The 16,286-nt window shown below is 37.5% G+C and overlaps 1 protein-coding gene across 8 annotated transcripts in view; it reads left to right on the forward strand.

Annotated features, from left to right (window-relative positions):
- Spag9 (sperm associated antigen 9) overlaps nt 1-16,286 on the forward strand; it is a 122,403-nt gene that overhangs the window by 32,694 nt on the left and 73,423 nt on the right. For 5 of the 8 annotated variants that reach the window (XM_055619852.1, XM_055619855.1, XM_055619853.1 and 2 more), the window contains exons 3-5: nt 3,514-3,584; nt 9,908-10,002; nt 14,730-14,880. In XM_055619852.1, coding sequence (XP_055475827.1) covers nt 3,514-3,584; nt 9,908-10,002; nt 14,730-14,880 — 317 coding nt within the window. Of the gene's footprint in view, nt 1-3,513; nt 3,585-9,907; nt 10,003-10,531; nt 10,856-14,729; nt 14,881-16,286 lie in introns of those variants that run through there. The other 3 variants (XM_055619858.1, XM_055619859.1, XM_055619860.1) reach the window with 2 other exon arrangements.

The following is a 16,286-nucleotide window of genomic DNA, read 5'->3' on the forward strand; positions in this document are numbered from 1 at the left end:
TACCAGCAATATATTAAAGTTCTATTTGTAACCCTTTTTGTTTGTTTGTTTTGTTTTGAGACAGGGTTTCTCTGTATAGCCTTGGCTGTCCTGGACTTGCTTTGTAGACCAGGCCTGCCTTGAACTCACAGAAGTCTGCCTGTCTCTGTCTCCCTGAGTTCTGGGATTACAAGTATGCGCCACCACACTTGGATTACTTGTACCCGTTTTTAGCAAGCACGTGTTGTCTTATATTTCTTATTTTAGCCAATTTGAGCTATAGTATGTTGATTATTCATTTTAATAGTAATGTTTTTCATTACTATTAACAAAATATCTGAAGCAGACCAACTTTATAAAAAAATGATTTATTTAGTTCTTAGTTCTGGAGGTCCAAAGTGGAAGAAATAGGAGTTGGGATTTGTTGGCCTCTGCCATAGACTTGGTAACCAATGACAACACTACATTGAAAGCATATGTGGGAGTCTCTCAAAAGAGTAAGCCAGAGGGCAATTAGGGATGAGGTTCTTTCCAACCTGCTTTTATGAGAATTCAGAAATCTGATGAGAGCTATCTGATGAGAGCTACCTTAATCTCTTCCAAGGACAATTTCTCTAATCACCGAGAGATTTCACCAGTCCTCATCTCTATTGTGGGAAGGGCTCACAACACTTCCCAACACTGCCACCATGAGGACCAAGCCTGCTATACAATAAACTTTGGGGACAAGCCATATCCAAAGGAGGATAGTCTCTGATAATGCCCAAAGCCAAGTATGCATTTTCACTTGGCAGTTTGATGCTTTCTTAAGTTTTTGAGATTGAGTTATCCTATAAGAATAGAGGAGAATTTTGTTTGCCTCTCATCTCCTCAGTGAAAATTTTTTAACAATTATTTTTATTTTCTGTGTATGAGTATCTTGCTTGCATTGTGTGTCTGTGTGCAAGGCATATGCCTGGCGCCTGTGGAGGCCAGAAGAGGGTGTTAGATCCCCAGGAATTGGAGTTAGAAATGGTTGTAATCCACCATGTACGTGCTGGGGACTGAACCTGGGTCCTTTACAAGAGCAGTGAGTGCTCTTGACCATGCACCGTTTCTCCAGTTCCCCACCCCCAGGGGATCTTAACAGGAGGTTCAATCAGACAAGACAGACACAAAGGAATATTTCTTTTGCTTCTTTGGAGACTAGGTTTATAGCCCAGGCTGGTCTGGAATTCACGGTAACCCAGGCTAATGTCAAACTCACAGCAAGCATCCTGCCTCATCTCCCAAGTGCTGGGTTCTAGGTATGATCCAACTAACATACCTGGCTAAAAGTAGCATTTCTTGAAAGGCAGTATAGTATGGGACCTAGACCCCTACATTAGGAAAGAATCTTTGTGACATTTAGTAAGTTAGCCATATTGCCATAGTGTCCTCTCTAAATTGAATGTAATAATAATGCTGCTATCATAATACAAGAATAAGATCGTTTTATGTCAAGTTATAGGACAATTCATGATGCATCACATCAGTGTGGTATTACTACACATTTTATAAATTTATTTCAAGTGAATTGACAGAATAGTGGAGTTCTTCTCAAATGCATTTCAAACCGAAGTGTATGAATGATACTTGGCTTTTATTTTAGGCTTGGTATTTCTTTTTGTTTGTTTGTTTTGGGTGTACATTATGATGAAAATATTGATTAATAGGGCTTAGTTAGTCTAAAGGTACTTGCTACCAAGCCTGAGTTGAGTTCAATTCCACCGGACCCATGTAGTGGAAGGAGAGAACCAATTGCAGCAGGATGTCCTCTGACCTCCACAAACTACTGTGGGATACATGTGAACCCTCCCGTATACACAGAACATATATAGAGGTAACAAAAATTGTGAAAGAAATAAAATTTAAGTAATTAGTGTATGTGTGTGCGTGTGTACATACACATGTTTGCGAGCTACTGTGTGTGCGTACAAGTGTCTTTGGAGTCCAGAAGAAGGCATCAGAACCACTGGAATTGGACTTACTGGCAGGTGTTGGTGCTAGGAACTGAGCCTGGGTCCTTGTAAGAGCATTAAGTGCTGAATAAATGCCATCACATAAATAAATGCCATTATACTTTTTTCTTACTAATCAAAATATTTATTTTGAAAAATTTGTTACTAGATAACTACAATTTGCATGTATTTCCTAGGTTTTTTTCTTCATATATTCTTGTTTTAAATGAGCAACAACACAAATTTTCAGGTTTCACCATCTGTTGTGTTATTCTAATGCATCTGTATTGTTAGTGGCTTATTCTTGCTTTAGGCCACAGCCTAAAATCAACAGTAGACGTGCTCATTACCTGCCTGGAGTAAGAAGGGGCACTCCGCAAATGCTGTGGAACATGGTGTGAATTTAATGAGCCAAAGACATACAGGCCTGAGTTACAAACAAACTGCAGTAAAAAAAAGTGTGAGTTCTCAGGAATAACGACGTATTCCTAAGACATTCCAACAAATCCTGGTAGGCAAATGTATACAAACCCAAAACTTGGCAGCATGTTAATGTTTTATTTGGTACTTCACACGTAAACGTGCAGCATATACACATGTTTATGTGATTTGGAGTGGAGTTCGTAGGAGTGGAGTGACAGCTCTGCTCATGTGCAGACACGTAGGGAACACTTCCAGTTAACCATGGCTTTCCAGCACAAGCACTGTGACTATCTGCTGCCCTTAGCCACAGCGGGCTCCTTTAGCTGCCTGGTCAACCCTTGCCTTGTAGCTCTGGTTTACTGTAGCAGCAGTTTCTCTGGGACTTGCTCAGTAAAGGTCAGCCCAGTGTCTGAATTACTTCTATTTTCTGTCAGTCTCCTTGAAAATCCTATTCTGACAACTTGTTTCTCTGAATCCAAACTTTTCCCTTTTTGTTTTGATATATTTAAAGCGTTTTGTGAACCTGCTCCGCATCAGTGCACTTCACAAAAGCTACCAGCAGAGGGAGCTAAATAAAAGAAGATGAGTCCCTGAAAGCAAGAAGCCTCAATTGAAGCAGAGAATACTTAAAAGTGAGGTGTCCTCCTGCTAGTTCTGAAAAAAAAGAGCTCAGTACTCGAAAATAGTTGAAATCAACCATCTGGGATCTGACACAAGTTTAAGATATGTGATTTTTGTTTTTAAATTCTCTATCATATAAAAAGCTGTAAAAGGATGATCCGATACGTGTGTGTTACAGAACCTCTCTAGCATTGTACTCTTTTCTCAGAGGATGGTGAAAGGTGGTCACTTTGTGCAGAATCTCACAGAGAGTCCTCGACTAAGGCTAAACTTGCTAAAACTTATGGATAACACACAAACTTTTTTTTTTTGGGGTGGGGGGTTTCCAGACAGGGTTTCTCTGTGTAGCACTGGCTGTCCTGGAACCCAGAGATCTGCCTGCCTCCGCCTCCTGTGTGCTGGGAGTCAAGGTGTGCACCACCAACGCCGGCTACCCCACATTTTAAAGACAGACTTTTAAAAGTAAATTTCTGGTATTTGTTTTGATTAAGTATATGTATCTTGATTGCAGTTAGCAGACTTGAAGAAAGAGAAGCAGAACTGAAGAAGGAATATAATGCACTCCATCAGAGACACACTGAGGTGGGTGTCCGTTGTTACTATCTTAATATTAGCACAGAAATGGACTTGTTAAGTCTATATTTTCCTTTGAAAACTGGAATAATTCATAGTCATCATTCCACAAAATACTGGATATCATGTGGCATTTATCAAAGTTGACTTTTATACTTTTAAAATCTAGAATTACATATCCATGTAGAAAATTTATTAGAAAACTATTATGAAATAGTTTATTTAAGACAGTTCCTTAGTTGGTTAGCAAAACCTTTGTGCACATGGTAAATATTTACATGATGCTGAGAAAATTGATTTGCTACCAGTTTGGAAAATACTGCATTGGTAAGATATTGGTATAGAGCTCTGCATTTATATAATTTAGTTGTAAATTTATAATACCTTAAAATGTATTTTAAATGACTGTAATTTTGGCAACTTATTATTTTGAGATTATCTATATACTAATTTTTAGATATTTATTTTTTATTTTTGGTGTATGGGTGTCCTGCCTGCTTGTCTGTGCATCACGCAAGTGCAGTGCCTACAGACACCAGAAGAGGTCATCAGACCCTCTGGAACTGAGATACACAGTTAATGGCTGTGAGAGGCTCGCCAATGCTAGCAACTGAACCTAGGTCCTCTGGAAGAAGAGCCAAGGTTTTTACTGCTGAGCATCTCTCCAGCCTTCTTTAGTATTTTAAATTGGTATTTGCAGCATATAATCCCCTAGTAACCCTTGTTTTTAAGAGTCCATCAATCTTTATTATGTTGTATTTGTTTCTGTCTTGTCAGTGTGATGATTGTTATTGTGTGTTATGGTCAGTCTGGAATTCACATACCTCCCCTCCCTCCCCTTTTCTCTCTCTATTTCTGTCTCTTCTCTCTTTCTCTACCCTCCCCCACCCCTTGCCTTTCCTTCTTCCTTCTTCTTTCTGTAGCCCTGGCTTACCCTGGAATACATCATGTAAGCCAGGCTGGCCTTGAACTCACAGAGTTTTACCTGCCCCTGCCACCAGTGTTGGGATTAAAAGTGTGTGCCATCACCACTCATGGCCATTTTCCCTTTACTAATGCTGTTTTATGTTATACCGGAGTCTAGGCTTAGTTTTTGTTTGTTTGTTTGTTTGTTTGTTTGTTTGTTTAGTTTTTTGAGACAGGATTTCTCTGTGTAGCCCCAGCTGTCTTGGAACTAGCTCTGTAGATCAGGCTGGCCTCAAACTCAAGAGATCCACCTGCCTCTGCCTCCCATGAGCTGGGATTAAAGGTGTGCACCACCATTGCCCAGCTTGATTCTAGTCTTTACCTATTTTTCTAGGGTCTTGCTCATGTTCCCACAGTCCTGTTTGTAGACTTCAGTTCCTGTTTTTCTTCCATTGCTTTGTAACCTATCTGCCTATGGCAGGGACCAATGTTACTGCTTTTAAGCATCATAAAATTGTATTAGACTGAATTTCATTTGCCTTTGAATAATGTAGAATTTTTTTTCCCACTTATGGGATTGGGGTTGTATTACTACCTGGAACACAAACTGTCATAATTGATAGCCAGGAGTAGAAGGAAAAGTTTGATCACAAAGGATCATAAAGCCCTGGGAGGATAGGAGTAGGTTACTTAACAGTTTTTAAGTATGTTAAAAATACCCATGTTTTGGGGCTGGAGAGATGGCTCAGTGGTTAAGAGCACTGTCTGCTCTTCCAAAGGTCATGAGTTCAATTCCCAGTGACCACATGGTGGCTCTCAACCATCTATAATGTGAACTGATTCCTTCTTCTGGTGGGTGTAAATGTAGATGGAACACTCATATATGTAAAATAAACAAATCTTAAAAAATACCCATGTTTTAATAAATATTGTTTACTAGATATTAAGGGTATTTTCTTTTTACACTGTTGATTTCAGTACCAGAGTAAGGTCCTGCATGTAGTGTTTACTTTATTGCTTATCAGTCATGATAATTATAAAATATAGTTGGAGGAATATGTTTAAATGTCTTAAGTAATTAATAGTAATAAATGAGGTTTTAAAAGTAATGTTCTTTTATAATAATTGGAGATTATTAAATTGCGACATAATATTAAAGTATATTTAAATTATTTATGTTTTTTAATGTATACATTCTTGAAAGAAAAAATATAAAGTGAAATTTCATTTTCCTAATATCTGTTCAATAAAAGTGAAGATAAATTTATATAGAAATTTAAAAACCTGCTATCAGTTTCCTACAAAATGGTATAACAAGTTTTCTATCTGTTCCCATGCCTTAAGAGATGTACGCTATTGGATGAAAAATGGTCTCAAGAAAGCGTCATTACCAAGCCAGAGGTCTTGGCTTATCCAGTCATCAGGCAACTTTGCCCTGCTGGCTGACAGCTCTCTTACAGGATTCCCTTCTTCAGTTACAAAAGACTTCTATCTTTTGCCCTGTTAAACTCTTAATTTGTTTGCCTCAAAGTAGGCTTATGTAACACAGATAAGGCTGCTTTGAAATGTGAGTCGTTCACTATGAACTAAAGTTGTCTGTTTATCCATTTACTATGGAGACTTTGATCAGTTAGCAAGAATAAAAAGCTCTGAAATCTTTTAGGGTACCTTTCAAAAGTGAGCTTCAGAGAATAGGACTCCATAGTCTATTTATGGTTACTTCCAAGGAAAGTAGCATTTTTCACAGACACAAAATTATATTAATGTTACCTTGACCAAACACACTGTTTACTGCTAACAATGGGAAACACATTCTTGCTCTTTTTGAAAATGTGAATGACCATTTTTAATCAAATAATGAATTTGTGTATATTAGTGAATTTACTTAAAAGAATAACACCTTGCTATACTTGGTATATGTGGTAGCCTATATTTATAATCTACTGCATCAGCACTTAGAGATTGAGGGGCCAACCTGGAGTAGTGAGTTCTAGGTATTCAACAAGACCCTTTGTCATAAAGCCAACCACTAACTAACTAACTAACTAACTAACTAACTAACTAACTAACTAACTAACTAACTAACTAACTAACTAACTGTATTAGTTTCCCAACAAAGCAGTTTAAGTAAGGAAGTGTTTACTTTGGTTCATTTCCAGGTTACAGTCTCTGGTGGCATAAAGCAGCTGGTCATGGTACAGACAGACAGCACAAAGCATGTCTATGCTCCACTAGCTTTCCCTCATTTGTGCAGTGGGATATCCAAGTCCATGGAATGGTGCCACCTACATTTAGGGTAGTTCTTCCCTCTTCAGCTAATCTGCACAGTCCTTCACAGGTGTGCCAGAGGCTTGCTTATACCGTGTTCTAGATCTTTTAAAGTTGATCGTGTTTCCAGCACGTTGTCTGCTGACTGACTAAAAGAAGACAAACTTTAAAGAGCACACAGGGATGGGGAGGGGGTGGTTATTATAGCGCATTAGGATCACATGTGTTGTTTTCTTATGCTAACCACTCACTACACACGTGAACTTTGTGCATTGCTGAGAGAGTTTCAGATTTAAGTGCATTCTTAATCTTCTCCTTGGCCAACTTATCATCTCTCCTATTTTACACTTTGAAATTTTTAGAAAGATATTCTAGGGTGATGTGCCCCAAATCCTTTGCTAGTTAGTAACTAGATCTGAAACTGTCTCCCTGATTCCATGCTTTTCGGTTTCTCCTATGCTGTGCATGTGTGCCTATATTATGTATATGGATATTTTTGCCTGCATGTATGTCTGTGTACCACTTGTATATCTGATACACACTTTGTTGTTGTTTAAGACAAGGTGCCATGTAGTTTAAGCTGGTTTAAAAAACTTGCTATATAGGTGGGGATGGACTTTTGAACTACTCATTTTGCTGCCTCCATTTCTGTGTGCTAAAATTACAGATAGATGACCCACACCAGACCTGATTTATAGGTTACATAGGCTGAATGCTGTATATGTTTTTCTGAGCTTTTATGTCCCACAGACTCCCACTGATTTTAGAAAAATAGCTTTGAGTACTGCATGTCGAAAGATTTAAGGTGACCAAAATCAAAAGACTAAAATCCATGCTCTTGTTGCTTTGCCTTTTGGTTTTGTCAGTGTTGAAGTCGACCTTTGCTGTGAAGCTAACTCAGTGAAGGACAGGTGCTGCCTGTCCCAATTTTCATATAGTATAGTTGGAATTCTTCTTGGTGACTCCAGCTGCTACTGAACTTACTTCTAGATATGTGAATTAATTTGTATACTGGGAATGTGATAGCTTTATCTGAGATGGAGGAGGACTAAAATTGGTAGACTCAGTAGTGCCATGTCTAAAAAATGCCTTGTTCCGCTCTCATCTTTTTTCTGTCTTGAGTGCTGGTCCCCTGCCCCCCTTAACCAACCCTTTAAAATCACAATCATCCTGTGAATCATTACTAAAATTTAAAAGTTTATGTGCAGCATATTTTTTCTTCTGTTTGTGAGATATAGCCTGTTATTGTAAATATCAGGAAATGTTTTAGGGTGTGGGATTTTCTTGTGGGTGTGAGGAAGAAAAGACAATGAGTTCATTGCTTGCCTGGAGGGTTAACTAACAGGGCAGAGGCAACATGGGTCCTACAGTGTTCACTCATGTAGTTGCAGAAAACAGATTCGAGTCCAGCTTTCAAGCTAACGGCAGAAAACAGGTCACTTTCAGCTAGATAGTTCACTTAGGCAAGTTATTTTATCCTGTAGCTGAGGTTTATTTGTAAAATTAAATCAGAAATAGTTCTGTTAAAATGGTTGGCATTTTTTTAGTATGATAGCTGCTGTTTTGTTGTTCCTCTGTCCTGGTAAGGGCTGCTTTAGTGTGCTCTGTATTTTCATATTGGACCGTTTTGGAATGCCAGGACATTATCTCTGTAATCAGTCGTTTGAAGATTCCAAATGTAGCATTGCCTAAATTTTAAATATTTAGGCATTTGAGATAGAGTATCAATCTAGACTAAGCTATTTGGATGTAAAGTTGATCTTATCTGTATATTTTGCTTACTATATATTATTGAATAAATTAATTACTATAAAAGCAATCTGGAGGAAGTTTCCGTTTTCATTACATTCTTTCGTTTGAACAAATCACCTCTATATTATTACTATCCAGATATGAGAACTCAACCAAGGCTTTCTAAAACATTTTTGACAATCTCATTTACATATATTAGGCCCAACATTCACTTTGCTGTATTAGTCTCATTTTAATTTTTTTGAAGTTTCTTCTTGATACAAGAAGAAAGCAGCTCATTAGTTCTGATTTGCTGACACAACCAAAAATTTTTATGGAAAAAAATTTTTAAATGGTATGGAAGAGAAAAGTAGACATTTTAAATAAAACATGTAGATGTCCTTGTGATCTGTATTCATATTTGTTACCTGTTAACATTTTTTATTTGGACTAGCCTTTTAAGTTTTTATATGTGTGTGTGCGCGTGTGTGCGTGCATGTGTTTGTGTATATGTGAGTTCCCATGGAGACCACTTAGCCTTTTCAGCTCTTGAACTAGTGTTTTTGAAACTATTTTTAAAATTATATCTCTGTGCATGTGTGCGTATGTGTGTTATATGTTGAGGTCAGAGAACAACTTGTAATCTCTTCCTTCTACCATCCGAGTCCTGAGGACTGAACTCACCCCATATTCAGCTTTTATATCGTGTTTTCTTATGTCTGACTCAGAATTAATGTATTTTTTAATTTTAATTTTATTTCTATTCATTACTATTATTAGAACTGATTATATTAAATACTGATGTTAGTAAAATAGCACAGAAGGTAGTATTTTGGAATTCTTTCAACTATAAATCTGTAGAAATAGTTAAAATAACACTTTAAATTAAATTGAAATTTATTTTTACTCTGGTAATTACTTTTAGTGTGGAACAATGAACACAGATATTTTTTCTTAAGTTTGGCATTAATTTCTTTGTTTCCCATTTCAAGTAACCAGGTCTCTCAAATGCTATGATTTTTTTTTCTTAATCAATAGTCTCTTAGAACCGCCTAACAATCTCTATGTACTAATGTGTTATTTATACCAATATTTTTCATTTTATAATGTATATATAATGTTTATATTTTAATATTACTATACTAGTATTTTCAGTTAATGTTTTTCATTTCATCACACATACAAAATTGTTTGCAATGCAAAGCAAGATATTAGCTAAGTTTACTGAATTTAGTATCTTATATGTAAGCATTTGCATATTCCTTTGCTATTACAAATCTTTCAATCCTTAATACTTATTCCTTTACATAAAATTGAGTAATCTTGTAAGAAAGTTGTACCAAAATGTTTCCTTTGTTCTAATTCTGTGTTTTATTTTAGGTGATAGCGTTAAATTTTGTATCTATTTTTTTTCTTTCTCAAAATAGATGATCCATAATTATATGGAACACTTAGAAAGAACCAAACTTCATCAGCTCTCAGGGAGTGATCAACTAGAGGCTACAGCTCATAGTAGAATTAGGTAAGCTTTGTTATATACTTTTGCCTGACAAAATGTGAATCAGTAATCCATCTTTTTGCTTTTGTCTTTCCTGTTTTTAATCTGGAAACAATAGTTAGCCGGCGCCCCAAAAATCTCTCAGGGAAAGGAAAGAATAGCATGCAAAAATAGAAATGCCACTGGAAAGGTTAAAGAATGAGCTTCATAAATTATAAGCAGCATATTGCAGGATTTTAATTATTTTTTGATACTTGGTTGGAAATCAGAGTAGGTTTGAAGTTTTCCAGTTTGTGGGTATGCTGAAAAATTACATTTCTTCCGTGTAATTGGTCCTTTTCGTTGCAGAGAGCCATGTTTAAAGGGCTTAGCTAGCCATCTGTTTGATGTAGGAGTGTGAATAAATTATGTAGATCTCTAGGTATTGTAGCCAATGAGCTAAGCCAAGACTCTTAGTGGAGAGGAACGTAGTTAATAGGCTGGCTGTCCTCTGGGTTGCTGCATAAATGCTAGGAGCAGCAGCTCTATGCTTATGAGATGGGGAGAGCGGAATGACGTCATCACTTGGGAGCCGCTGCAGGATGGAGTGGAAAGCTGCTGCTGATGGCATTGTTTTTGTGGCAGCAGCTGAATGACAGATCCTCACTACAAAGATACCCCGTTGGCCCCCGTGTAGGCCTCCTGGTTCGGACGTTTCACCATGCCAGCACAGCGCCATGAATCCTGGATGCATGCTGCTGTTTGTGTTTGGCTTTGTTGGCGGGGCGGTGGTCATTAATTCTGCTATCTTAGTGTCTCTCTCCGTTTTGCTGCTTGTGCACTTTTCTATTTCTACCGGTGTGCCAGCGCTGACGCAGAACCTACCAAGGATACTCAGGTACTCCATCCAGTCTCTCTTGGAAGCTTCCTGCTTCGCTGTGGGCTTTATTTTGGTTTTGGGTTTTGGGTTTTGGATTTTTTTTCCATTCTTAGCACCATGGGTCTGCTTTGTAACCATTTCTGTTGCAGATTCAAACAATAGAAAACGGCCTCAAGCTAGGATGGCTATTATTTTATAGGTTCCTGAATGGAACCCTGTTTTTGTGTTTGGAAATTACAGACCGAAAAAAAAAAAAAAAAAAAAAAAGGATTCTCTGTTGTACTTGTAAATATAAGGTCAGTATGGTCTGAATGTTGAAGAGTAAGAAGAGCAGGAGCTGAGTATTGGATCCAAGTTTGTATGGCTCTGGGTTTAGCTTCTGAGCTATTTGAGGGACAAATAGCTTTTATGCTGGGTGTTGCAAGTGGTTAGCCACAGAATATAGGTTAATTTTGTGTGAGTTATCCTTTGCCTGATGAAGGTTTACTCTCAGTTTTATAATTTTAACTTCAGCTTATGGGGACCGATACATATTCTCCTGCTAATATAAAATATATTTTAAGCTAAAAAAAAAATCTAAATTCTTAAGACAAGAATAGAATGCCTTTCCTTCATTATTCTCACATCAAAGTTGTGAAAGCTTTACAAAGCCTATTCACTATTGTTTGGTCAGATGTCGTGCTTTCTTTTCTTTGTACTCCTGTGTGACAAATACCCATGCCTGCTTGTGGGGGTGGTCATCAGCCTGTGCAGCTTTGCTGATTTTCTCTGCTTGTGGCCTGTGTGAACCACCTTCCACATCTTAACTGTTAGGTTTGCTTTCTTGTCTATTATCTCACGAACTCAAAAGTGTCTGAGTTGTTCAGTAAAATCCCAATTCAGATTTAGGCAGAAAAATGGAAGTAGTTCCTTTTCTGTGGTTGTTTTTATTCATAGGCCAGTTCATATTCTATTTTAACACTCCTGTATGGTCTAAAACTAGGTACTTGATCATTTATTTTCTTTCCTTATTTATTTATTTTTTTAAAGGTCATGTAGTCTAGGCTGGCCTTGAGCCCTACAGGAACAGTCTCCCTTTCAGTGCTGTTCACTTTCCTGAAGTATAAAAATGAGGAACAATCTGACTATTTTGTATATATTAGTACAGAAAAGAGTTGTGCACAAGTTTGTGTGTACTTAGGATGTAAGGAAATTAAAAACTTGTAGACTCAAAAATATATATAATATTAATATACGACTAATACTAAGGGCTGCTTTAGACTTAGGCTTTGTCGGAAAAGCACTGCCATGCATTGGCTAAGACTTTGGAGCTGCACTGTCCCATGTATGCAGCCCTGGAGCCTTTGGCAATTTCCTTAATCTATTAGTTTGCACCTCTTAAGCTATTTATCTCAGTGACTGATTTAAAAAAAAAAAAACAAACAAGTGAGCTATTATTTTGTGCTTCATTATATTTGCAAAATATATGGTCCATTATATAAGTACATCAACTACACAGTTATTTGTATATTTTTACATTTTTAATAGAACTGGTTCTTATCTCAATCCTGCCAGTTACTATTATATAAAGTTTTGGAACATCATTTTTCCAATTCTAAAATCTGGGAACACAGTTCCTATTTCCTGGTTGGTTTGATTAGGTAAAGTAAATCAGTCATCTGGCTCAGTCCTTTGAGTATAGCCAAGAGGCTATTTGAAATGTGTATTTTCAAAATCAGTTATACATATAGGCTAATATTTAAGTAGCCAACAAAAAATCAGTACATGCAACTAAAGCTACTAGCTAGAGAATATAACAAAGATGCTGATACTTGCCAGCTTTGCTTTTAGGGATTAAAATGGCTGGGCAATGATAGCAAGTGTTTTAGTTTAGGGATTTGAATCTGCCACTTGGTATTTTTCTACAAGCTACCCATTTTTTGGTTTACTTTTTTGTTACCTTTATTGAAGAGTTTAATACAGACAATACCAAATATGCACACCAACAAAGTTCAAGACTAGTGTTTGCCTTCCAAGAATTTTGTTTTGAGAGTAGAATACTGTCAAACTTATGTAACTCTACATCTTGCACCTAGAAATTATCTAATTGATGAATACACAGAGGAACATATGGTGATAATAGTTTTCTAGAGCTGGAGCAGAGAAAGGAGAGGCAACTTATTTTCCTCCTTCCTAGAGATTTGTTTCTCTGAAAAGTGATAAAAAAAAAGCAAAATACAGAGATGGGAATTTTACTGTTATTTTGGATTGTATCGATGCAACATGAAGTAAAACTTGGGTTTAAAGAAGACTCTTTGGTCAGCTGTTTAAAATGTGTTCAGTATTCCATATATGTAGAAAGGTGTTTATATGGGAAGATGATTCTAATGACTGACTCATATCTCAAGTTTTGTTAGAGTCCATGTGATGGATTCTCATGAAATCTGTGTTATCTTCTTAGCTTTATATTAGACACACTGATTAAATCCCTGCTTGCTTTTTTACTTTAAATCCCTGCTTGCTTTTTTACTTGGGGCATGAAAACTTGTTAGAAACTAAAGTCAAATAGTAGTTTGGGAATTTCTGTTCCCAAAATATGTTTTCCAAAATTGGGAATAGACATCAGGCTAACATGTTTTCATTAAAGAAAAACAAAAACTTGCTATTGTTTAATGAGGGGAAAAAAAGAGGGTAGTGACTTAAGAACAAAGAAGCAGAACCAATGTAGTTTAAAGTAAGAGCTAATAATGTCAAGAAACAAGTTCTGTTGCCTGGAAATATAAACATGAAATATGTACTGTATAGTCCATTAAGAAAAAAATAAAACCTTCTTCTAAAACAGTGGACTAGTGTTTATTTTGTTTCAAAATTGCTTTTATTTCTTTATTATGAGAGTGTATGTGTTTGTGGAGATCAGAAGACAGCCTGGAGGAGTTGCTTCTCTCCTCCTGCCACAAGGGCACTCAGCTTGTCAGCCTTGGTGGCAGTGGCCTTTATCCACTGAGTCATTCCTCCAGCCTTGGGGTTTTTTGTTTGTTTTGTTTTGTTTTTGTTTTTGAGACAGGGGCTAATGTAAAACAGACTGGCCTCTATCTTGCTTTGTAGTAAAGGATGGCCTTGAACTCCTCTTAAGTGCTGGGACTGTAGGTACGCACCACCACTCTCAGTGAAGAAATGTTTGAAAAGAGCTGCTCTTTTCTTCCTGGCAGTAGTTGTCTTATCTATACTTTGCCTAACGGAACTAATATAGTATGGTTTGTAGAAAAACAGAACTTTGATTAAAAAAAAAAACAAAAAACCCTCTTTGAATTTTTACTGTTGAATAATATCCCTGTTTCAAAGAGTGTGTTCATTTTCCCTTAGGCAGAGAAAGCCTACCCTAAAAACACTGTAGCTTGGGGAATCGGGAGAACTAGGAACAAGGGACTGGGGAGGTTGCCTTTGCCTGCTCCTCATGACTGCTAACCTACATGATCAAAACTCAGCTCTTCTCCATGGTTACTAGACCAGACCACCAAGGCTGGATGGAGCATCTCCAGTTCAGGGTCAGACCAGGCTAAATACTGAGACATCATCTCTAAACAACTCCAAAACAGCCAGCTGAAACCAGTATCTAAACAGTTTCTCCACACTTCTCTTAGTTTCTGGGGCAATGTAAACTCTTGAGACTGTCCTTTCTCTTTAGTCTATACTTATTCAGGTGTGCATACAGTATTATTTAGGAGTGCTGATTGCAAACCAATGAGACTCAGCTTCCCAGCTTCCCATGGCCGGGGAAGACCTTGACCTTTTTATCCTCCTGTCATCTTCCAAATAGCTGGGATTACAACTCTCTTCACAGCCCAGGATCCTAACTTACAATCATGGCAAATGAAAAACTAAGATGAAATTTTTTCCTCCTCTCTTTAAATAGAAAAGAACGTCCTATATCATTAGGGATTTTCCCTTTACCTGCTGGAGATGGATTGCTTACACCTGACACTCAGAAAGGAGGCGAGACCCCAGGATCAGAGCAATGGAAATTTCAGGAATTAAGTCAACCACGTTCTCATACCAGCCTGAAGGTAAGCTTTATCAGTATGTTTTATAATCATTCTTACTCAAATAGAAATAGCAGAAAACCAAAGGTTTTCTGGCCAGTTTAGTACTGGCCAGATAGTTTACTGGGTGAGAGTGCTTGCCACTAACCCCGACAAGGGTTCATACTCAGGACCCGCATGGTGGAAGGAGAGAACCAACTCCTGATTACCCTCTGACTTCTACACAACTGCCACAGCTCCAGTTCACCTCCGCTCACCCCACACAAATAAATAAATAAAACCTAAATTTAAAAAATATAATAGTTTATATACAGTTTAATTTGAAGGTTATCTTAAAAACAAACAAAACCTAGATGAGCTCTTTCCAGGTTGTATGGTTTTGCTAGTTAATTTTAAGTTATATAGAAAAACAAAACCAAATACTGTTACATCTTTAGCTTAGTTAAGGTTACTATTGCTATGATGAAACACCAGGACCAAAGCAACTTGGGGAAGAATGGATTTATTTGGGTTGTACATCACTTTATCATTGAAGAAAGTCAGGGCAGGAACCTGGAGGCAGGATCTGATGCAGAGGCCATGGAGGAATGCTGCCTACTGGTTTGCTACATATGACTTGCTTAGCCTGCTTTTTTATAGAACCCAGGGCCACCAGCCCAGGGATGGCACCACCCACAATGGGCTGGGCCCTCCAACATTAATCACTAATTAAGAAAATGCCCTACAACCCTGCCTATACCCAGATTTTAATGGAAGCATTTTCTCAATGTAAGCTCCCTCCTTTCTGATTGCTCTAACATGTCAAGCTGACATAAAACTATACCAGCACAATCTTGCCCTAGTATACTAATGACAAGAATTTTATATTTAGTCTATGTAATGTGAATCTAGAACTTAGGGTGCAGTGACTTGTGGACCTAATTGGGATTTTGTTTGTTCGTGTTTGGTTTTTATTTTTATTTTGTTTTTGTGGTACTGGGGATCAACTTAGGGTGTTCTTGTTGTTGTTTGTTACTGCTTTTTGGATCTTATATCCAGAAAGTCTAGCAATTTATTTTTAGTAGTATTGTTGGTGGTGGGGCACATCTGTGGAAGTCAGGGGACAACTTTTGGGAATTCTTTTTTTCACTGTAGGTTCTAGGAATAGAATTCAAGTAGTCAGGCTTATACTGAATGCACTTCAGCCACTGAACCATCTTGCTAATCCTCAACTCTGGGCTGGGAGCATAATCAAAATTTCATGTGTCTGTGTACCAGCTTGTTGTCTATATGTGTCCCACCTGGATGCAGTGCCTGTGAAGGCTATAAGAGGGCACTGAATCCCCTGGAACTGATGTTACCGGTAGTTGTAAGCCACTCAGTGTGGGTGCTAGGAATGGGACCCAGGTCATCTTCATGGAGCCACAAGTATTTTTAATCACTGAGCCATC

This window comes from Psammomys obesus, unplaced genomic scaffold (genome assembly GCF_907164565.1).
Source record: "Psammomys obesus unplaced genomic scaffold, mPsaObe1.curated_primary_1811, whole genome shotgun sequence".
In the NCBI taxonomy this organism is placed as follows: domain Eukaryota; kingdom Metazoa; phylum Chordata; class Mammalia; order Rodentia; family Muridae; genus Psammomys; species Psammomys obesus.